The sequence below is a fragment of the Drosophila mauritiana genome, chromosome 3L (genome assembly GCF_004382145.1).
Source record: "Drosophila mauritiana strain mau12 chromosome 3L, ASM438214v1, whole genome shotgun sequence".
In the NCBI taxonomy this organism is placed as follows: Eukaryota; Metazoa; Arthropoda; class Insecta; order Diptera; family Drosophilidae; genus Drosophila; species Drosophila mauritiana.
Genome location: NC_046669.1, coordinates 5,382,515 through 5,405,116, shown reverse-complemented (window position 1 = coordinate 5,405,116; position 22,602 = coordinate 5,382,515). Strand labels below are relative to the sequence as shown.

Genomic DNA, 22,602 nt, shown 5'->3' with positions numbered 1-22,602 from the left:
GAACGTGGCAAGGCGTCTGAGACAGTTTGGGGGCTTTGGGCTTAATGCGATGCTTAGTTATTATAGAATGTTATATCACAGCATAACCAGTATCATCTAGATGGCCATAATTCTGCCGGCCACAGATATTATCATTCAAATGGCCCGGACCAAAAATCACCAAGTGACCAATCCGGACGCCCTGCATTTGCGTCACCGAAATAGTGCTGACTTTATGGCCATTGGATTGGATGCTTCGAAGCTGGAGAAGATGGACAGTTTATGGGGAAGCACAAAGGCGGGGTGGCAATGCCAACAAATCTATGCAAAACACATTTCATAACACTTTCAGATAAGAAACTTGTCTCGCATCTGAAAGAAAAGTCCTATTAACACTCCATGGCAGCTAAAACGAGTTCAAGTTCTTCAAACTAAACTACAAATTTGGAATTCTAATTTATGCACACACATTTTGGCCAAATCAAATCAGCCAATTTTTGCAAATAAAACCAGCTACCAAACGAACATCGATTAAAATCAACAAAAATATAGAGAATGTGGTTTTCTGGTCCGCCCATCGTAAAAGTTCAGTTGTTTGGTTGGCGATTCTTGATTGCTCCCTCGAATTTGTATATTTTGCAAGATTTTTTTATGATCTGATTTAAAGTGAGCTTTGTGTGCTAATGACGAACCAGAGAATGGATCAAAGTTACCTAATTGAATTATTTGCATGCTAATTTCTGTTTTCCCTCCTCCAAATAGATCGTAAAATGTTTGCTGTTGTTTTATGCATATTTGCCTTCTGCTACCCATTAATATCAAAATGTGACACCTGAGCTGGGAAATACATATATATCAATTTTTGGGCCCACTGTCTTTACTTTAGCTTATATTAATCGCTGTTTTTATTTGTGCGAAGCTTCAATGCCACTGTTTTATTTTGCGCTCTTTTTAGCTTAGTTTTAATTCCTTTTAAAGCGATTTTGGGCTTGTATTTCCTGGCCAGAAAATATGTCTGCAACGCATTATTTTTCGATAAATCACAAGAGATAACAAATCTGGGCAGGTGAGGCGTTTGAAAGGTGTTTTAAGAGGTTCAGCCACTTGAAATAGTGGGATCTAAATTCAGGAATCTTTTAGCTGTTTTTTGGCCTATAGGTTTCGTCTTGTCTTGACCACTTAAAGTTGCGGCTTGTGTCGTGTGAGCTTAATTTGGTGTCATAATTCAAACAAATGCCTCGCTTATAAATTAATAAATATTTATAGTTTCAATGCGCGGCTTAGGCAAATATTAGCTCGAAATATAAGCCCACATAAGCGTTGGTCAAAGTGTATCTGTAGTTTTGCAGGCACTCGGAACGGAAGTAAGAATTCAAATTCAATCGGTGGCAGCGGATAAATTTCGCTTGGTGTTGACAGTCAACGGCACACAAGTGTATTGATTGATTGCAACAAGGTGAAGGAAATTTGTTGGCAGTTTTGTCTGACCATGTTCGACCTTGAGGTTTTTGCTCCACCCGCTGAAGAAGAGGTCGCCCCTTCCACGAATTATCTCCGATACATGGCGATTTAATGTTCTCTCAGTGTTCGGCCACAATTTGTATGCAAATGATTTGTTGATATGTTACCAGATGCTACTACAAACTCTACCTTGGCCAAACAAGTTCTTGGTGTCTGATATCATTGATAAGATGGCCAAGCGGATTATGTTTCTGGCCAAATGCCTAAGACAATTGCGGGCTGTCACTCCATCAGACCCGGTCGTCATTTGTCTTGGCATTATTTCAAATCTTAATTGGCCGCGAATTCTTTTTCACTCTCGTGAATTTCTCACGTATTGTGCGATGACCAATGCGGCGAACAGGGGCGGATTTAAGATATCATTTGGGCGCTACTCTATTTCTTTTATTTGAAAATTTTCCCTTTTTATAGCTAAAACTAGATAATATATTATATTAGTTTAATATGCTATTATACTTAATAATAAAAAAATGTTTAGTATTTCCTAAGATTTCCGATGCTTCTGTGACTAAAGAGACTAGACTTGTTTAACCTAATCTTATTAATCCGCCCCTGACTTTATCAAAAATCATAACTTAGGCCTGCTATTCTTTTGATTATCTTAAATTTGACTAATGCATTTTTAATGAAACGCCTCGAATGACATCACACACAATTTGTTGGTCGAGAAATGGAAACTACCAGAAATCAAGCCTAAAATTAACAACTTGTCACTGAATAAAAAAATACGTAGCAGCTCTTCAGAAATTCCAAAAGAATTGCGTGAAATAATTACAAGATAATTCTCAAGCTGCTCGGCTGGATAAATTCCCAGCTGTCATTAAATTCTGCGAAAACTGCAAACGGATGTAAATGTATCTTTGCCATAGCATCTGTGACGCATCCACGAGTGCGTTTCGCCTTTCACTTTAGGCTGCTCCCCCTCAAAAAAAAAAATACTTTTCCTTTCAACTGCATCCTGAAATTAAAGGATTACAGGGGCGTTCTTCGTTTTTACAATTAAATTGAAATTAAAGTCCAGTAGACTTGCCCGGAAACGGCTTGAGCAGAACAATCGAGAAGGGGCGATCAGGATTCCGAAGTTGATTTATTTTTGGGCCCCAGATTGCACAAGGGCAACATGGCAAGAGTCATTCAACTCCGGTTACATAAGCATCGATGCGTGCAACCGAAGGAGGAAGCAGCTGCTGGTTGGGGATCCACGTTGATATCTGAGATGCGAAGGTCGTCGGCGAATGCAACATGCAACATGGGGACCTGGGATCAAGGGACTTGCCCTGCGCACCCATGACTCATTGGCAGTGGAGCAAGCCATTCGACTGAACGATTTATGGTAACGATTCCCCATCTCATTTCATCTCATCTCATCTCATCTCATCGGCTTGAGTCAGAGGCGTTGACTTTTGGTATTTCGTTGGTGAGACTGCAACAAGTTGGTTTTTTTTGGTAGGCTTTCTAAATTTGGTGCTTCATGTGCACATTCTGTCTACCACAAAAATGTTGGCCAATGCGTAGCTCACTCGCCTCGGATTCTTTGTTAGCATGAGATATTGATCTTAGGTTAAACTTGCTCATTTCTTGTTCCTTTTTTCATATCGAACTTGGCTTGGGCTTGTTAAAATCGTATATTTCTATTTATATGTTCGATTTCTTGATAGTTTCGCCGGCTTTTTGAATTTGATTAACAAAAATATAACTTGTTTTGCGACTGATGATAGCTAAAAGTTTTTCGTTTTGGGGTTTTGTTCTCTCAAAGGTCATTTCCAAAAAAAAAAATATTTATTGTGTGACTCGTTGTGCTCATAAAAATTTAATTTTGTGTGGGCTAAAAGTTCGCAAAAAAAATATATATATATTTAAATTCCACTGAGTCTCAAATTTGGATTAATCTCAATTTAAATATGTACAATTTCTTTGTCCCTTTTCACAGCCTCAATTTTACCTCAACCACTTGTTGCTTTTTGGGTTTATCGCGAAATTATGTTTAATAATTTTACTGTCAATGAAACTCTGTCAAAAATGCATTTACATATGAAATAAAATTAAAGCAAAACAAAAGCCCCGGTTTTTTAATATTTCAGTTCGTTTTTCCTTTTTTTCGGTCAACTCGATTTTTTCGGCTGACAAAAAATTAAAGCAAAAAATTTAATAATGATTTGAGAATGTTGAAGGCTTAGCAGGATAAAGATATAGTAACCGCTTACTAAGCGATGTCAAGGTCATCACTCGTGGCAGGTAATGTAAATGGAATGTTGAGAATGCATTTAAGTATTTGACTGTTCGCGTTTTTTTTTAGTGAGTCGATTGAATTAAGTTTTATTATGCATCCTTGCTTAACATTGCCGTTGGCGAATTGCTTAAAAGGTATATTTTTTAATCTTTTACTAAGCCCACGTAGACATATTTTACAAAACGAAACCCAGCTGCGTTGGATGGTTGCATGCTGAGCCAATTTCGGATTTCACTGGATTGCCCTTTCCTTAAGTAGGGTATCTTAAAGGTTTAAAACAAAGCTTAAAGTAATTATTAATCAATATAAATTGTATAAAAAAATCAAAGATATTTTTCATTCAAATTTTAAGTAATTACTTATGTTTAAATTAATTTCCATTATTTAGGTTTTGATTAAAGGGTATTTAGCTTTTGTTTTGTCCACTTAGCTTGCTTCCCTTACTCATTTCTGTTTTTATAGTCGAAAATACTCATACATTGTCTTCATTCGGTGGGCTTTGTCCTTGACTTAAGCATTGTCATTAACTTCATCCTGTTTAATGTCCAAGAGCGAAGAAGCTGATTATTTTCTGTGTCAATTGCTGCATTCAAGAGCAAGCCGAGTATTCGTATTAAGCTGAAATTGTTTCCCCTTTTCTGGCAGTCGGGCCATTTAATCCGCAAAATTTGCTTTAAATGTCAGCAACTCTTTAAGAAATGAATGCAACAAAAAAAAAAAAATATATTGAGAAACATTCTAGCTAAGCGGATCATCAAACGGAAGTGTTTCGCAACTAAATGAAAAGGTGTCTGAATTATGGCAAATGGATTGGTAATCCTATCTGACATTGGGTTCGTGAGCTCATAGATTAATTGCTTAGCTACTGTGTGAGTTCATATCAGGATTTAGAAACATCTAAATTCTGGCTCATTTGTGATCAATAGCTGCAGAGGTATTTTAATTATGCCCCTTGCATACACAGGAAGAAAATTAGTATATGCGGAAATCGTGCGTCAAGCATAATAAATCCAAGCTCGCCTGGTTTTTTGCAAAGCTTTAATTAAATCAATAAACCATCTAAATAATTTTTAACAAAATATATGAAACCTCAACGGCGGGAGCCAGAAAAAGACGACGATCTATCTATATCTACGTATATCTGAAATATCACTCTTCGATTAACGATAAAATTAAATCAAAATAAACACGAAAAACTCGAATTTTCAATTAAAGACAAAAAACGTTCTTTGAACAAACAAACACGCGAGACAATAAAACATAAAAGAGAATAAATAAGACGAAGAAAAAAAAATCAATCTCTAAATATTAATGAACCCCAAGAACCTGAAAGTGAACTTAAATTCTTGAGACACGCAAGCAGATCCTAGAGAATTCCGAGCGAGAGAGTTCGAATCGCCGAGGAGAGTGATCAATATATCAAGTATACGACCCGTGGCTTAGTTCGAGCTCATCTCTCCGGCGCTTGGCCAAATAAATTAACGAATCCGGCGAAAAAAGCAAACTCGTTCCACTCACACTCGCACACAAACACTCACGCACTTTAGGCCAGGTATCTGTATGGGTTAGGAGCTGCTCTCAAGTACGATTTTCAGTCTTTTTTTGTGTCGAGTGTGTTTTTTCGCCTTTTTGTTTCGCGTCTGCCTCTGTTTATATGGCTAAGACTCGATGCGTTCATCTTCAGTTCGTCCACATCGGTCACCACGGTATGAGCTCTAGTTTAGGCTCCTAAAAGTAAATACTAAAACACTACCCAACACTTGTGATCGATCAATGGCTACAGCAGCCCCAAGAGAACTGTACTAATTGCAAGGATAAACACGACGGAATATTTGCAAATTCCAACTTTATAGTGCGAAACTGTGTGCCTGCCTGCGATTCAATATACAACTAAAATAAGCATTTTCTTCTTTTCAAGATTCGAAAAGGGATAACTGAGTTTATTCCATTGTAAAATTCAAAACACCTAAATATTTACTGGCGTTTCTTGTGTCAAATAAAACATAAAATTCGTTGCAAAATGGCGCGTGCAGCTCTGTGCATGGTAAGTTAGATGAATACTTAAGAAAAAAACAATTAGTTTTTAATTATACGATTTTGGAAAAAAAGCATATTGCCAAACGAAAAACTATTGGAGTTTCTTAAATTTGGGTGTAAAAACAAATTGATGTCTTCAGATGACCTTCGATTTGATTGTTATTTCAACTGATATTTTGAAATGACATTTAGCAGTTGGCTAAAAATATTGTCAAACATTAAATGCAAATAAATACGTTTGTTTGATCACATTCAAATATCGTATAGTGCATGACAACCAAATTTCAAACGCTTACGAGCTACAAACTGCATATAGAATATTTGTACAACTCATAACTGATATTTAAGACGGAATTCCGCATTTAACGAGCGTTAACAAGTCCGGGTCAAATTAAAACTATTTCGGAACCCCATTTTACCGTACAATTTATTTACACAAGTACGGGCGCGAAGGCGAATTTGTTGGAGAAACGTGCGGTAATAGTACTAATAATAATAGTAATAATAGTAATAGCCAACCGGCATTTTTCTGGGCAAACAAATACGAATACCGGCAATTTCGAAACGATGCGATGCAAACGCAGGCGCTTCTGTTTGCTTTGGCTCACAACGCAGAAGCAAAAGTATTGCCCAGTTTTTATTTGACTTGAATTTTTTGTGCTGCTAACGCTGCTGGATTTTATTATTGCTGTTTGGAATCGAATCGATACTCGGTACAATTTTGTTGTTTTTAGCCAGGGTTAGAAGATTAGTCAACGCACAAAAATGCGCCAGTAGGGAAGTACGTTGTTTACCAAAAATAACGAATTTCTGGGTATTTAACTAAGAGATTCAGAGAGAGTTGTTTTTGCCATTGTCTGCATTATGCAAATTCGCATTAATTTTTTATTATTTGACACTTTTTTTTGCTGTCTAACGGAGCCACATATTAAATGTGCAAAAGTTGAGGCTAAATAAAATCGTGAGTCAAGGACTCGCTTCATTAGGAAATACTATCGCAAAAGAGTGTTAATTTGATTATGGCCAAAAAATTCTTAGATAATGCCTATCCAAAGCTGTTAATTGTTTTTGCTTGTGACTGCTACTCTTTTTTTTGTACCTGCGGCTTTACGAGCACCGAAATTCCCCCAAGAGGTGCCATAATGATGCTCTAAGTGAGCCCAGATACTATCGCCATTCGGCGTAGAAAAAAAATGGATTCAGTCTGGGGCCCTTGTCACCTGCCAAAGTGACCCAATCCTCGATGGTCTTTTGGGGTTAAGCTTTGCGGGCGCTTCGGCATTTATCACCGTCGCCTGCGGCATAAGCCTCTGTTTTGGGCCCAGATATTCTGCCAGACACGTACTCGGCCAACAAACAAAAACGGGTAAGAAAAATAACAAACGAAGTCGGGGGAGAAAAATATTGTAAATGCCCAGCGGCACCACGTTGACAGGGCATCGCATCGCATCTCATCTTGGCCCACGATTCTTTTTATTATAAATTTGTTCTCAGCTCGGCTTGTGCGGAATTTTAAAAAGTCCGCGGAATTTTCTTTGCCGCCATTTGGTGTAGTGCAATTTGAAGAGATTTAATCGGCCAGTAGTAGTAGTTGCCCACTGAGTTGAGTCATAAAATGGAGTAGCCAGAGCCGAGTTTGGCATGACAAACAGTTGGCTGGTGGCAAACGGGGCAATTGAAATAAATTACATTTATTTGGTTGTAAAATGGAGCGTTAGGCATGTCCGATGAATAGTTAAATCTTTACAGTTACAAGAGCCAAAAGGGTAATTCAAATGGAACATAGTATATGATGTTTTCCATTATTATTTAAACAAAAGTGGAAAGAAAGGGAAAAGCACTTCTGCCTTGCCAGGAAACGTGGACACAAAAACCAGTTAATGAACTTTTATTCAGGCTGGGCCAACTTTCAGCTAGAACAACATTACGTAAGAGTTCAGGGAACTTCATCGTCTCCCATTCACTTTTATGGCTCATCGGTTCTACTATTTCTCCTGCTCGCCAGTTAACTTTCGATATTTAAAGGCCCAAAAGGTCGTCTTTTATGCCGCACTAATTTATGGCGCTTCTTTGTTGCCATATGTTTGTGGCCAATTTCAATATGGAATCTGTATCTAAAATACGAATCTAGAAATGCAAATTAGCCCTCGATCGCTAGTCGGCGATTGGGAGAGACAATCGCCAAAGGCGGCAGCTATGGAGATATAAGATACATGGTTTTGGCGGCGATGATGGAGGAAGTCTTTGGGGCTGGTTTTAAATAAAAACGAAAACGCTATACAAAGTGTATTCATTAAGCTGCAGCCAAATGCCAAGAGTTGAAAGTAAAAGTTTTTAAAAATAATATGATGTCATTCGGGATGCTTGACGGTGCCAGGCCCAACGGTTTATTTTTTAATTGCTTTAATAAATCAGAACAAGTCCAGTGGAAGTTCAGTCGGCGAGTTAATGAGCTTCACATTCGGTGGACAAATGCCCAGCTATTGTCTCGGATCAAACTGGCTAATTCGTTTGCCTATCGATGGGTTCTGATCTCATTAGCACTTTTCTGCTCTCAAAGAATTCTAGATGCGTTGCTAATTAAATTCAAGTCTGGATTAACTGGAAAATACAAACCTAAAGGCCATCGCCCACAGCTGGTTATACTTGTTCCCCCGAATATTTTCGGTTTTATTAAAATTTTTTTTTCTTTTTTAAGAAGATCACAAAGTTTGTCAAGTTCTTATAAGTCTTTTGTTACTGCGGAGACTTTTTGTTTTTTGGTTGCCGGGCAGGCGCGTTATGAATGTTTGTTAGGCGTTTTTATTGCCATCTTTTTATCTCTGACTTTATGGAAATGTTTGCCGGGAAGCTGAGGCGTTGAAAAAGGCATTTCACAATTCCCCAACAAAGTTTCGTTAAAGAGAAATTTCACAATTCCCTGCAGCCCGAAACTGCATCCCAAATGAAAAAGAAAAAACCCAAAGAAGATGTCATCGATTAAGGTCGCCGTTCCGCAGTCAGTTGCATTTTGATTCGATTTATAAACTTTTATGCGACAACAACACATTATTTCTTGTTCAATTCATTGGCCGCCGGCAAAAGATCGACCTTGAAAAGTATAAATACTTACACGAAAAAAAGTTTCGCCCCAACCGCCAAAGGGCAAAAGCAGTCAAGATACATACTTCAGCGAAAAGAGTGAGGATGACTAAACCGGTTACTTTTCGGATGATTATGATCATCACGATGCCCATGATGATGATGAAAAATGCGCTGTACATCAGAAATCATGTTAACAACAACAGAAACAACAACCGCCTTGTGCGTGCGAATAAGTCGATTAATAAATTGTCTTCGCTGAGTTATGCAAACTCTTCAAGATTCATTGGCTCATAGTGTATGCAAGTATGTTACTACTAGTATGGTGCATAGTAACTATAGAACGCTTTGGTTCTCAAGGCGTAGCCATATGCGTTTTTTGGGTCACAACGCCAGTTGGCACTCGGTTTTGCATGATCTATGCGACTTGCAATTGATTTACTGCATTCGCAACTCGAAATTCGCCTCTTCGCACTTCTTTCATGACGCGACGTCTATGCAACATGTTACACACATTTTGGCCCACATTTGTTGGCGGCTGGCTATTGAGTTTAATTGATTGGCAATTGATGTGCGGCTTTGTGCAGCGATCAGCAGTAACTCAAAAGCGGGCTTGGCAGCCCCTTCACTCAATTTGAGAGCCTAATTACCCACAACGTTTTAGATTTGTCAGATTTTGGGGCTAGCCCATATTTGAAATGAATTCATATTTCAATTTATTTGATTAATGCTAAGAGGAATTTGCATTATATTTCACTTCTATCTGTTCAACTTACAGTTCTTACTTACTTTCTTTATTACCAAATCAATGGCTCTTTTCCTCAATTTTCCGCCAGCAAGTCACATCAATCAATCACCATTTTCGTATTTCCGTCATGTCAACGAAAACAGTTTTCCCCGACTTTTGCTAGAGAAAAACTTGCTCAATATGTTAGTTTCCCATGGGTGAAAGACAAAGTTTCAAATGTAATCAACTGCCGTAATAAGTTAAAAATCAATAAGGACCGAATATAATGAGAAACTTTAGTAATATTTAACCACCAGTTTTTCCATCGACTTCCAATGGCAGGCATGCAATGTGAAATGCGAGGAAAAAATGCGTAAAAAAACACATTTTTTATGAAAAACTTGCCCTGAGGCTCGATTATGTGGGTGAGATGGAAACGACCTCTGCTGTCAGCAGCTGCTGGATAGCATGGCATAATAAATTAAAAACAAAAAATGCCCTTTCCATAGACTCTGCGATTGTTGTGCATAATTTCTGTATTATTGATTAGTGGCGGAGATTTTGGAGCAGGCGATTTGGCAACAATTTAAACTTGAAGATGTGCCAATCAAAAGACAGTTATCCGTGGAGCCACCGATTTGCATTAATGAGATTTCATATTTTTCTTTTTTTTTTCGCCATTGGAATCTCAGTCTTGAATCTCGACCCGTTTGATGGCCGCGATAGGCAAATAAATTTGTTTTATGAGAAATTCATTTGTTTTGTCGCCGCATTTTTCGGTTTCCTTCACATGGTTTGGTTTCCACTTTGTTTGCACCCACAAAGACGCCAAATTATTGACCTTATCGCAGCCATTGATAGATGGAATCTATGGCGGGTGTTAACCATAAAATGCCATTGTTTCCCCTTTAATTACTGCAATACCTCTTTAACCTTAAGGCAAACACACCCTCGACGAAGAGATGGAGTCTCAATTTGGACGCGAACAAATCCATCAATTCATAAGGCAATCGATTATTTAGCATAACGCGAAGGTTATAGACACCGCACCTGATTTTTTGGCTACGAACTCAGCGACATATTTAAGAATTATGATGTTTTAATTCTGTATTAGGATGGGGTTAAGATAACTCGTTTTCACAAGGAAGTCTTGGCGATGCCGGAACTTGGCTTGCCTTTATTAATTCTATGGGCAATATATGCAAATCGTCGAACGGATCAGTTTCGTAATCTCAGCTATTCAGGCGGAGATCTTCGGCCAAAAGATGATCCAACGATTATTACGAGTATGTGGGCCAGTTGAGAGCTAAAACCTGATGCTAAGTGGATAGTGGTAATCGATTTGGCGGTGCCACTCCGAATGCCAGCAAGTGCATTTAGAACTAAGCTAATTGTCCATTACTGTCAGTGGAAGCCAACTAGTTTTTCTTGGTCGACTGTGACAAATCTTGGGAAATTAGCATGTTCTGCCAAATCGCAAACTCCAGTTCCAGTTTGCTAAAAAGTCCGTCAACATTTGACGAGTGAGCCAAGAATGCGTTGTGATTCGATTATTATGCCTTTGACATTTTGCCAGCGGTTTTGGTGAACGGATTTTTTTTTTTGGTTTTTATGTGCTGTATTTTTCTTTGCCTCGGTTTCGAATCGAACCGGATCTAAATGGCTGCTGATTTGCTTGGGCCTGTTGTCGGAGATACAAATAACCAAAAACGAGCTCGGGCATTTGACTCATCTCTAAACGGAGTATGCAAATTGAGCCGAGCCGAGCCATGCCAAGACTCAAGTCTTTGAGATACTAGCTCGGTTTCTGTGGGGGCGTGCCATGAATGTGACAAATCTTTCGACAGTTGTAGGATTTGGGTTTTTCGTTGGACAGTTTCATTAATCATTCGCCTCTGTTTTTTCCAGGCCGTCGCTTGCATTTTCTTGCAATGCGTCTACTCTGCTAAGTTCGATGAGCAGAACCGTCGTCTGATTCTCGACATTGACGACCAAAAGACAACGAACCGTCAGTACTATTCGTCAAACATTGACACAAGTAAGTGAATCCGTTTAACAATTTTGTACCCGTGTCTATCTAAGCCGCTTGAATCCATCCCAAACATCCGAAAAGTAAAACTAGAACAATCCCCCTATTCAATCCATTAACTATGTAAAAACCAGTTGAATTTTGTACTGCCCATCTATTTCTGATCTGACCCATCCATGCAGTTAGTTAGTCTTCGTTTTTGTTATTTACATAAATACCACCTAAGTAGTTAACTTGACCAACAACAAATTGTTATCGTAGTAGTTAGTAGTACCGTAGTCGTAAGTATTTGTACTGCCCCCTTCCACCCTTTTCGATAGTTCAACCGACTTACATCAATTAATCTATACCCTCTAAAAATCGAAACAACCACCAATTGTAGTACCCTCCTATATATATATATATATATACTTTTATATATATTTCCGTAGCAGCTTTACTAAACTCACCCAGTAGAACTCGTAGTATCAAATTGTAAATATATACACGCTCAACAATCAATCAACCATTACCTAAATCTCTACTCTCTCTTATTCTATGCTACTTTCTCCTCCTCTTACATATAAATTTACACTTCTTTCTACAGTTTTGTGTAAGCATTTGCTCTTCAGTGGCCAAAAGTTCTACATGAAACCTCTTTTAAAAATGCTTCGCATACTCATAACTCTACCACACCACCTCAAAATTGATTACTCCGAACAAAAACCGAAAAAAGAATTGAAAAATACCCAACCAACAACAGCACACAACAAACACCAACATTTTCCTTATACAAACCTCATCTGATTAGGTTCTTCGTGAAACTTTCAGTTACAGCGCCCTTTTTACAGAAGTTAGATCACAGTCAGTTAGTCGAGAGTGTTAGGGTTATATAAACACACCATTTACAGGTCCTCACAGCACTACAAACCAAAAAAACCAAAAACTGCAAGCAATCACACCAAACAAAAGCGTTATACTCTAAACATTACTCTTCCAAACCAAACAAAACCCCACCAAATCAAAAACCAATCCAAATCGACACGAACACGATCAACCAAAAGATGCCTATCGGTATGGCTACGATGTCGGCAAGACCGGCAACTTCCATCACGAGACCCGCGGTCCCGATGGAGTTACCTACGGCTGCTACGGCCTGATCGACCCCTACCACCTCCTCCGGGCAACACACTACGTGGCCGATGCCCACGGCTACCGCACCGTGGAGCCGGAGAAGCCAGTGGAGACCTTCCCGCCACATCTGTACAGCGAGACCAACGGTGGTCCATCCGAGCCTGGCATTGTGCTGCAGTGGGAGGAGCTGTACTTCCCCATCGGATGTGGAAAGTTCGCGAATGGCGCCCAGCACGGCGTCCCATTCTTCCTAGATGATGTAAGGGTTGATGGGGTTCTCCTCGGGCGGTTTCTGCTCATTTCCTAGAATTCAACCCACCGAAGGGCTGTTTGGTTAACAAGATTCTTGGAAATGCGTTGAAACCCCTGAAGGACCCCTTCTAATCCGATGCACCTACACATATTTTCCAGTTTAAGAACAAAGGCGGCAGCAACGATGCGATACCATCGTTCTCAGCCAACACAATTGTGATCAAGGGCTCCGACCAGAAGAGTCTGCCCATCCACAAGCCCACTGGTCCACTGGTGCCGCAGGGCACGGGGATCTTTGGCACGGACAAGGGTCATTCGGATCTCAGCCATCCCGGCGATCAGGCGCCGTCCTTCCATTCGGTGAACACCCTGCTACCGGGCAGCAACAGTGAGCAATGAGCTAGAGAAGGGATCTGCGGATCGGAAACTGCATAGTTTGTGTCCTTTTAGATGATGGCCAGTACGTGCCGGATAGTAATCCCTATGTGCATGTGATTGGACCCAATGGCGGAAATGGAGGCAATGGAGGCAGCGGCTCTGGCGGCGGTTTCGGTGGAATCGGAGGATTTGGAGGCGTTGGCGGTTTCGGACCCAATGGCCCGGGTGGCCCGAATGGACCAAAGGGACCCAAGGGTCCTCCGGGACCACCGGGACCACCTGGCGGACTGGGTCCGGTCGGCGCGGGAGGAGGAGCCTCAGGAAAACCGGTCTACAAGGATGGCGACCGTACTGGCCTGGGCGGCGGTTCCGGAATCGGTTCCGGTGATCGCATCAGCACCGGAAACGGTGGCGGTGCCGGTGCCGGCGATCGTTATATCAGCGGAAACGGAGGCGGTGTCGGTGCCGGCGACCGTTATGTCACCGGAAACGGTGGCGGCGTCGGTGCTGGCGACCGTTACACCACCGGAAACGGTGGTGCCGCCGGCTCTGGCGATCGTTATACCGCCGGAAACGGTGGTCGCTATACCACCGGAAACGGTGGCGCTGTTGGTGGCGATCGCACGGGCGCTGGTGCCGCCAGCGGTTTCGGAATCGAAGCCAGTGGCCAGTATCGCCCGGATAATGAGGGAACCTACACGAGCACCTACACGCACACAGAGACCGGTTTTCCTGGGGCCATTCCATACACTCCAGGTTAGCCCTCCAACGATTTCTCTACACATGGAGAGCTAAATTTGAACGAGCTGTGGAGGAAGCGGATGAAATGTAACCTGATATGGTGTTACCCAATATAAAGAGGTTCCAATGGCACATCGATAAATTTCTCATCTTAGTGCGCGATCAGTTCGTTCAAATTTCTCTCTTCAAGGCTTTTAGTTCGTAAGATAGCAATCTTAAACGTATGTCTTCATTACAATAATTCTTACTTAAACTTTAAACTATTTTAAGAAACTATTTGTTTATTTTCAGCCAAGAAACAATGATTTCGCACCTAATTTCGATATTTTCTATAAGCCTAATTTGCAATTCTCCCAAAAAGACCATATACACACATATATAAGTCAGGCAATGCTAGGGCACGTTTTTGATTTCAGTTATCCTTTATCAGAGCACCTTTCCCAAGAGCGCACAATCCCAATCTTTATATATCCTATACCTCACTTTCTATCCTTCCTGCACAAAAAGTTATCGAATGAAATGAAAATGAATACCAATTGATCACAAATTCTGTGTCTCAGCGTGCATTTGGCTGAGATCGGATCACAGTTATATCACCCATGCTTGCACCGATTCTTCAGTTCAACACCCACCTACCCACCCATCCAAACACAGATACACACCCACACCAATACACCACAACACCCACACGAGTACACACATTTATTGTAAAATAATTACACGGCACATGAAAATGTAAAAAAATCCGCTTGAGCAATGACTATTAATCAATTCTATAAACGCAACTAACAATTAACACCTGTGATTTATTTTAGTTTGGTTTTCGGTGTTCCTGATCCCCCAACTAAGCCCATACTTTAATACTAACTCCATCCTACTTGTTTGCTTTGTTGTTATGATTTTTGTTGTTATTTGGTGTCGGTCTAGAACGTAAGCCTGTAATTATCTAGAGCAGTTTTAGAAAATCAGTTGCCGTAGTTAATGTATTGTTTAACTTATGTAGTTACTAGTAGCTAGTATCTGTAGTAACTGTAGTTAAATTGTGAGCATGTAGAAAGTACACTTTTTACGGCACAGTTTTTAATCGAACGATTTTTATGATCTTTAAATCCACTATCTAGATAACGGTAAATATAATGGCAACGGCGGACGCTATAACGGTGAGTAATAAATAATAACTTTGAATTAGCCAATGAATACTCATTCGACTACCATCCACAGGTATTAACGATGGTCGGTATTATCACGATGATTCGGGCAAATATGTTCACGTTGAAGGCCCCACTGGACCACCGGCACCCCCATATGTCCACGTTGTTGGACCCGAGGGCGGATACGGCGGCAATGGCGGCAAGGGAGACGGCGGCGGCGTAGGCCCCGGCGGCCCAGGCGGACCTAAAGGACCTGGCGGTAGAATCCTTGATAGATCTATGTTCTACAAACATTTTTATTACAATTTAAACACGCTTCTCAGGCCCCAAGGGACCCAACGGACCTAACGGACCCCCCGGCCCACCTGGACCACCCGGACCACCTGGTAGGTGTTATATGGCAGCCATAAATGTTCTTTATTTTAAGTAATACCCATTTTTCCCACTTTCTAGGACCTCCCGGACCCAAGGGACCCACTAAGCCTGGACCTTTCGGACCCCCGGGACCACCCGGCCCACCTGGACCCAATCGTCCTGGACCATACGGACCTCCCGGACCACCCGGACCCCCCGGCCCCACTCGTCCCGGCCCACCAGGTAAGCCCTCCTCTTCACATTTCAATATCAGATGCTAAGAAAGGACTCTTTGTATTCCAGGACCCTCTCCCAACGATCCTCGTTACTCAGACAAGGAGACGCCCGGCTATCTGCCACCAAACCAACCGGGTAAAATCTCGAAACCACCTCCATCCTACTCACAAGTCATTGAAATTGAACCACCAAAAACAGTCTATAAGCCGAATTACGAACAAAATAATGATTATGCTATTAAGAAACCATCCGTAACGACAAAGCCACCACTAACATATATTCCTCCTTCTTTCCCCAACACTCCAAAACCCTATGTTCCCGCTCCCGTTCCCGCTCCTCAACCGCCATCCCAAAAAATAACCACGACGATCGTACAGCCAAAGGTCCCGGCTATCACTATTGAGAAGGATAAGCCACATAAGAGCGTTACCACACCGCCAGTGACAACGGGTAATATTGAAAACCACACTTACTTGCCACCACCACCGCCGACTCCCAAATACGTGACCAAGACCAAGACCCCGACTCCACTTCCGGTGCCCACTCCGGCTCCGATTCCGATCCGATACGAACCCTCGACACCACGACCCTTCGAAAAGGTGGTGACCAAGCCGCCGCAGATCCAATACCATACGCCACAGGTGCCCGCCGTGGTGGTGCCCAAACAACCCGTGACTGTTCCCTACAAACCCGTGACCCGACCTCCTACCGTTTACGTTGAACCCAAAGTAACGCCACGTCCCTCTCCCCCATTGCATGTGCCATCGATCAGCGATCAGTCCTGTGTTTGTAACGCCGATAAGACGCACTCATCGAAAAGCACCCTTACCTCAACCACAACCACCACCACCACGAACTCCTATCCCAATCCCGCCTCCGTTGACTTTAATAAACAATTTTCCGGCTTCAATGGACAAGCAAACTTCGGCAGCATAATAAACGCCATGTCACTGACCCAATTGCCGGTGATACCTCAGGCCCCAGGACAGCCGGCCTTCTATCCACCGGACAAGATTCCCAAGGGAGCCGTTATCGCCCTAATGCCCGTTGTCATCCTGCCTCAGGAGTACTACTCGAACTGTGAGGAAAACTCAATTAACCAACATACGAACATCGATTCCTTCCCGCTGGGCGTTCAGCCTGGTGTATCCTTCAGTCTTCACTCGGTGCTGACGGGTTCGGCGCCCAAGGATCAGTGCATGTGCCCATGCTCGTGCACACAGAATCTGCCCAACAGACTACACAAGAAACGCGAAGCCACTGATACTGAGGCTCCCCTCGATGTCAAGGCTTCCGAGCCCGTGGCCGCCGCCTCCGAAGAGGTGAAGACCCTGGTCGAACCGGCACCAGCCGCCGCCGAAGAGGTAAAAACCCTGGCCGAACCCGTGCCAGCCGCCTCCGAAGTGTCCAAGGCTGAGGTCGAACCAGCAGCCGCCGCTTCCGAGGAGGTTAAAGTAGCGGTGGAGCCCAAGCCCGCAGCTTCCGAGGAGGTTAAAGTAGCGGTGGAGCCCAAGCCCGCGGCATCCGAAGAGGTTAAGGCACCGGCTGAACCCGTTCCAGCAGCATCCGAGGAAGTAAAAGTGAAAGTTGAGCCCGAAGCAGAGAAAGTCCTGGCTGACCCCAAACCCGAAACCAAGGTGACTAGTGAGACGAACTGAGACAAGGACGAGAGGACAATCCAATTCCCCTCCCAGATCCCGCTTGAATCCCATCCCAACCTCGATCCTACCTCCTTCCCGAACAACTAAACCTAGTCTAAGTGTTTTTAGTGTCTGCCAGGCAGGGCCAACCAGCATTTAAGAAGCGTTAATCGAATGGAGAACCCAGTTAATGTGTTCGCTTACTTGAGTTAAATTTCGAAATCGATGTTAAACAGTTTTGGTAAATGCACTCCAAACCGCCTGTCCACGATGAGTTTCGGAGCTCTCTCTAATGTAATATCTCCTTCAAATTCTATTTGTAATCTAAACATTTCCTGCAGAGAGCACTGTAAATTGGCAAAAAAAAAGAGAAAATTGTTTTGTGACATGTTGTTTATTATGCATTTGTGTATGCTTTTTATTTTTTTATGATTTTGTTCACTTTTATTTCTTTATGATTTTTATCAACTTTAGTTCTTAGTTTATTTAATGTCTACTCTAATCACGATTGAGACGGAATAATGAATTGTTATGTCAAAAGAGAAATACTGAAATTAAATAAAAATTAAAAAAAAAATCATGCTGGCTTTATTAATTATTTAATTGGAAAATGGGAAATAAATCTACTTATGAATTGGACTACATGAGAATTAAATCCTTTGGTTGGGTGGCACAATTTTATGAAAGAAGAGGATTACCTTATTTGGTTCTGCTATCAAGAAAAAGTTTGTGCATGTGGTCATGAACAAATTGATTGACGTTAAAGAGTTGGCTTAAACTTTAAAGATTAATTTCAACACAAATTTTGTAACCTTTGCCCTCAGGTCAAGAAAATATATATACGAGTATCATAATAGTCGACTACAAGATACTTGAGGCGCAGTTGGAAAATGTGTTACATACCTTAAGGGCGTTTTCTTTTAATGTTTTTACTGTCATGGTTACTGCACAATTATAGTTGCGCCATTACTACGAGTTCGTGTATCTACGGTACCTGAAGATATTTAAGCCCAAAAGTATACTGGCATTTGTGAAAAGCATCGATTTGAGTAACATTTTAAATTGACAATTTACCCACATTTTGCATATATTTTTTGCCCTTAAAGATTTTGTATCTTTACGCAATCTGTTGGCTGTGGGATCGCAACCTAATTCAAATTTATTGAACCGCAGCCCTCACAGCAAGCAGTAAAGCAGGAATCCAATTTAGAAATTAAATCTTTATATATCTTTATAAGTGTAATTGATGTTAGAAAAGACTAGTGTTAGGCTCACTCGCTCCTGATTTTAACCATTAAAGAGGTAGTAAGAGTATATAAGATATAATTTGGTAATATTTAATAAAATATTTAAAAAAAAACACACAAAAATTAAAGCAAATATACGAATTTGAAAACTAAGGATATGAAATATACTAATTTAAATTTTTCTGTAGTTGGGTTCTGTTAATTAGAATTGCCTTGTACGTAAAATGGCTGTTGTCTTGAAATATATGGCAACAAAATTTACCATTTGCAAATACGTGTAAGGCTCTTTTCCGCCCCCAATGCATGAGCAATCCGACCAAGTCAGGTCCTTGGAAAAGGACCTGAAATCAATAGACAAACAAAGAGAGGCAGTGAAGCCAGAGTGAAATGTACACCTTCTGGTTATTTTTTATTATTCTGCTGTTTTTGCTCTTTGTTGTTTTGATAGGTATAAAATGGAATTCATGGCAGTGAAATGCCTTTAAGCTTGGAGGCTGGGCATAATTTTGCCCACAGCAAGAAAACAGGGCATAGATATTTCATTAGCATTTATTAAATTATTAACTGGAAACGTTCTTTTTTTAGAAGATGGAAGTATGCATCTCGTTGGCATCTTCTTATTAAATTCTTGTTAAGATGGGCCTTTACGAGCTCGTAGCTCTTTTGGCTTGTAACAATTTTACCTTGGATCTATGAGTAACCCAGTTTTGGGATACATTTTACGACTATGTTGGGTATTTAACTAAAGAGTTGCAATACCCGCATGTCGCAAAATACCCGATACTTTTCACACATCGTATCTTTAACTTTAGCTGTGAACTCTTTCAGTTGGTTTTAGGGTTTGGATGGAGGTCGATATTCGGGTAAACATAAATACACTTTTGAGATAATTTTTAAGCTTTCTAGTACGAGTCGGAACTGGAGTTTTATGAATGGGCTTACTACTTCTCAGGGCCTTTAAGAATTACAAAATATTTGGCGGCCTATTTGCTCCACCACGATAAGCGGCGATTATGCAAGAGGTTAGCACCAAAAAAAAAAGTTCACAAAAACCAACAAAAAGTCAAATAAGCTAAATATTTAGATAGCAAACTCTCTGTGGATAATTGGAATTAAAGATATACTAAGCCAACACGACCTGGCCAGCAGCGTTTTCAGTATTCTCATTCATTTCGAGATGGCGGGAAACTTGAAAGAAATGCGATCTGTGAACTGAGGGTAAATATTCAATGGTTTACAGGGGCGGGGCTTTTCACTGTTTTTGTTTCAGTTTTGTTTTTGCTTTGGCTATTTGTGTTTGTTAAAGTTTTGCAAAGGCAAATAGGTGGGTAAAATTAAACCCCGCTCACGCATTGGCAAGATGGGCATTTATTTTGTCACCTGCCTCGTGTAATTGAGTATATTACGCGTATTATTCAATAATCATAGATAATCGCTGGCAGAAAAGGTCTCATTGCGACTGCTCAGAGTGGTTAGAACTCTTTAGGGCTGGATTCCCAACCGCCGAGGTGGGAAGTTCCGCTGGAGTTTCGCTTTGGTCGCACCAACGTGTCGTATGAGTAATAAACCCGAGCTTCACCTCAAGTGAGATACAAAAGTGCGACAAGTGCGGGAGTTGGGGGCTTTGTTTTGTTTCGTTTCTGTTGCGGATTGTTTGTCTCAGCGACGTCGACAGCGACTTCAACTTGAGCGTAGCAACTCAGCCGGAAAATGAAAAATATAAATTGGCCCCTTGTCTGAGAAACAGAATTATTTAACGTCCAACAACCGAGCCAAGCAGTTGTCTTGGTATCCAAAGCTCTCTTGCCGGAAAGTCTACCGTTCCGCCGTATTCAGATTGTTTCATTTTAAAAATAGTTAAATCCAGTGTCATGTTCATCAAGCTATTTACCGTAATGGTGAGTGCTCGGAGCTATATTCAATTTGTGCAAACAGCCTAAAACAAAAGCCCCTTAAATAACATTTTAGTTGGCCGTAACTGGAGTCTGGAGTGCCGCGCTCCCAGAAAATCAGGTGGCAACGGCCACCAGGACGACGACAGGTGATTTGGCAACCGCCGAGACTTCGGCCAAGTGTGAGTACTATCATTCACTTGTATCAAAGCCAGTTCTTCTGGTATCTCAAGAACTTTTATTGTATTTTCAAATAGTAATATGATTGCGTTATTGTTTTTATAGCCATGAAGGTACTAGGTAATTAAAAATTCTTTGTTCTTCTTTACCTACGACTTTTTAGTGTTAAATCTCTTTGGAACTGGCTCTGGATATCCGAACTATGGCTACAACTACAATCGCCCGAGCAACCCCTACTATCCCGGCTACAATACGAACTACTACGGGTCATCGGGATACTATCCCGGCTCGGGATATGGATCTACCACCTACTATCCCAACCAGGGGAGCTACGGTTCCGCCGGCTACTACCCAACTCAGGGCTATAACTATTATTCCACTAGCAGTTATCCCACCACGAACATTCTGGGTAGTCAAGGAGGCGGATACGGAGGATATGGCGGCTACGGAGGTAATGGAGGTCTTAGGCAATACTCGGGCTATTGGCAGCGGGATTATCAGGGCCAGCGGAATCGTGGATATGGCTACTACGATGATACAGATCGGTTAGGCCTGCCCATCTCGAGAGATCGTTCCTATGGTTCGAGTTCCTATCGCGGCTATAACTAAGTATCTGCTTTTTGTGTCTGTTGTTACTGCATTTTTGTTACCGCTTTTGGTCTCTTCCCTCTTGACTAATAATAAAATACCTAACCATATGTCAAGTGCTACTAATTTAATGTGTAAGCTGTCGCTTTAGCTTGGCGCGTAATTAATTGCTTCTAGGTTACATTTCCATGAGGCATTCAAATTACCTGCGGACACGCCCAATTGCACACTCAAATCTGCCCATTTGTCATCCGTTCATATTCATGCTCTCCAGTGTCGGTAAAAATGTGTGTGTTACTGTCTGATTTCACTTTTGCAGCTTCAACCCGAAAGTTGACTATGCATATTACTTGTTTGGCTGCAACGCGTTGCCGACTTTTCGACTTCATTCAAACCACTCTTTTCATTTTTCAGGCTATGTGCGCAGCACTTTTGGCTAAAGCCGCCGCCAAGAACTTAACCGAATGTTACACTCCGGCACGCATCAAAATCAACACACAAAAAGATCGTAAAACTTATATAAGCAATTTATTAGCCAACACATCTCCGAAGGCGAAATAACCCCCGAGTCGGCAAACTTTAACTGCATCGTCGCACCGAAAATATCTTCAAGTTTCTGCGAGGAGACAAAGTCTGTGCTGCAGCATCTTGAGTACTAAGCCTTAAATTTTACGTAAAGTCATGTTTATGTTTTCCCCTTCGGCATCTGCAAGCTCGTAAATCCAGCGGAGCAAAGTTTTCACTTGAATTTTCCGGGGAAAAGTGCCCGAGTCCCTTTGCCAGTTGAGCATGTGCCGAGAGCAATTTGTGATAAGCTAATAGATTTCCCCTGTTAAATAAAGCAATATTTTCCAACAAATTTATGTCGGACCATAAGAAAATTAATTAGCCCGAATGGAGCTGACGAAGAAGTAAAGTTGAAATATAATTTGGCTAGGAAATTTCCAAACTGGGGAAATTTTGCTGTTCAGTCCATTAGTTCAAAGGCGCCAGAATTTGATAAACAATTTACTAAGTCTTTTCAAAATAATTCAGATTTACTCAAGAACCAAACGGCTTTCTCTTCAAAGGCAAAACATTTAGATTATAAAAGAGGCGCTGAAATGGAATTTCTACATATCTGGCATTCCTTTAAACATAAACACACGAATGACAAAAACACTGATAGGTATTTCTGCATACTCAGAGTTTTTCCATTCATACCATCTGCGATTTTTAATCTATT

The 22,602-nt window shown here is 41.2% G+C and overlaps 2 protein-coding genes across 6 annotated transcripts; both read left to right on the top strand.

Annotated features, from left to right (window-relative positions):
* Positions 1-5,419: 5,419 nt before the first annotated feature.
* LOC117140504 (nascent polypeptide-associated complex subunit alpha, muscle-specific form) lies at positions 5,420-18,023 on the top strand. Of its 3 annotated transcripts, none has more exons than XM_033303472.1 (11): positions 5,420-5,464; positions 5,649-5,774; positions 11,484-11,613; positions 12,648-12,976; positions 13,129-13,357; positions 13,420-14,103; positions 15,210-15,215; positions 15,367-15,498; positions 15,563-15,625; positions 15,693-15,836; positions 15,897-18,023. In XM_033303472.1, the coding sequence occupies exons 2-11, from the start codon at positions 5,751-5,753 to the stop codon at positions 17,486-17,488; spliced, it is 3,333 nt and encodes a 1,110-aa protein (XP_033159363.1). In that variant the 5' UTR covers positions 5,420-5,464; positions 5,649-5,750; the 3' UTR covers positions 17,489-18,023. The 3 variants fall into 3 exon arrangements, with proteins under 3 accessions (XP_033159363.1, XP_033159362.1, XP_033159364.1); XM_033303471.1 differs by having other exon boundaries at positions 15,210-15,248; positions 15,310-15,498; XM_033303473.1 differs by lacking the exons at positions 12,648-12,976; positions 13,129-13,357; positions 13,420-14,103 and having other exon boundaries at positions 5,432-5,464; positions 15,897-18,017.
* A 2,474-nt stretch (positions 18,024-20,497) lies between these two features.
* Positions 20,498-22,228, top strand: LOC117140208 (prisilkin-39). 3 transcript variants are annotated; one of them, XM_033302997.1, is made up of 4 exons: positions 20,498-20,615; positions 20,686-20,791; positions 20,953-21,369; positions 21,792-22,228. In XM_033302997.1, exons 1-4 carry the CDS (start codon positions 20,589-20,591, stop codon positions 21,815-21,817), a joined length of 576 nt encoding a protein of 191 aa, XP_033158888.1. In that variant the 5' UTR covers positions 20,498-20,588; the 3' UTR covers positions 21,818-22,228. The 3 variants fall into 3 exon arrangements, with proteins under 3 accessions (XP_033158888.1, XP_033158887.1, XP_033158886.1); XM_033302996.1 differs by having other exon boundaries at positions 20,953-21,398; XM_033302995.1 differs by lacking the exon at positions 21,792-22,228 and having other exon boundaries at positions 20,953-21,750.
* Positions 22,229-22,602: the final 374 nt, after the last annotated feature.

Coding starts and splice junctions, on each gene's coding strand:
- LOC117140504 (XM_033303471.1), top strand. CDS start 5,751: ATGGCGCGTGCAGCTCTGTGCATG. Junction 5,775..11,483: donor CGCGTGCAGCTCTGTGCATG/GTAAGTTAGATG, acceptor TGTTTTTTCCAG/GCCGTCGCTTGCATTTTCTT. Junction 14,104..15,209: donor GGCCATTCCATACACTCCAG/GTTAGCCCTCCA, acceptor TCCACTATCTAG/ATAACGGTAAATATAATGGC.
- LOC117140208 (XM_033302996.1), top strand. CDS start 20,589: ATGTTCATCAAGCTATTTACCGTAATG. Junction 20,616..20,685: donor TCAAGCTATTTACCGTAATG/GTGAGTGCTCGG, acceptor ATAACATTTTAG/TTGGCCGTAACTGGAGTCTG. Junction 20,792..20,952: donor CGCCGAGACTTCGGCCAAGT/GTGAGTACTATC, acceptor ACGACTTTTTAG/TGTTAAATCTCTTTGGAACT.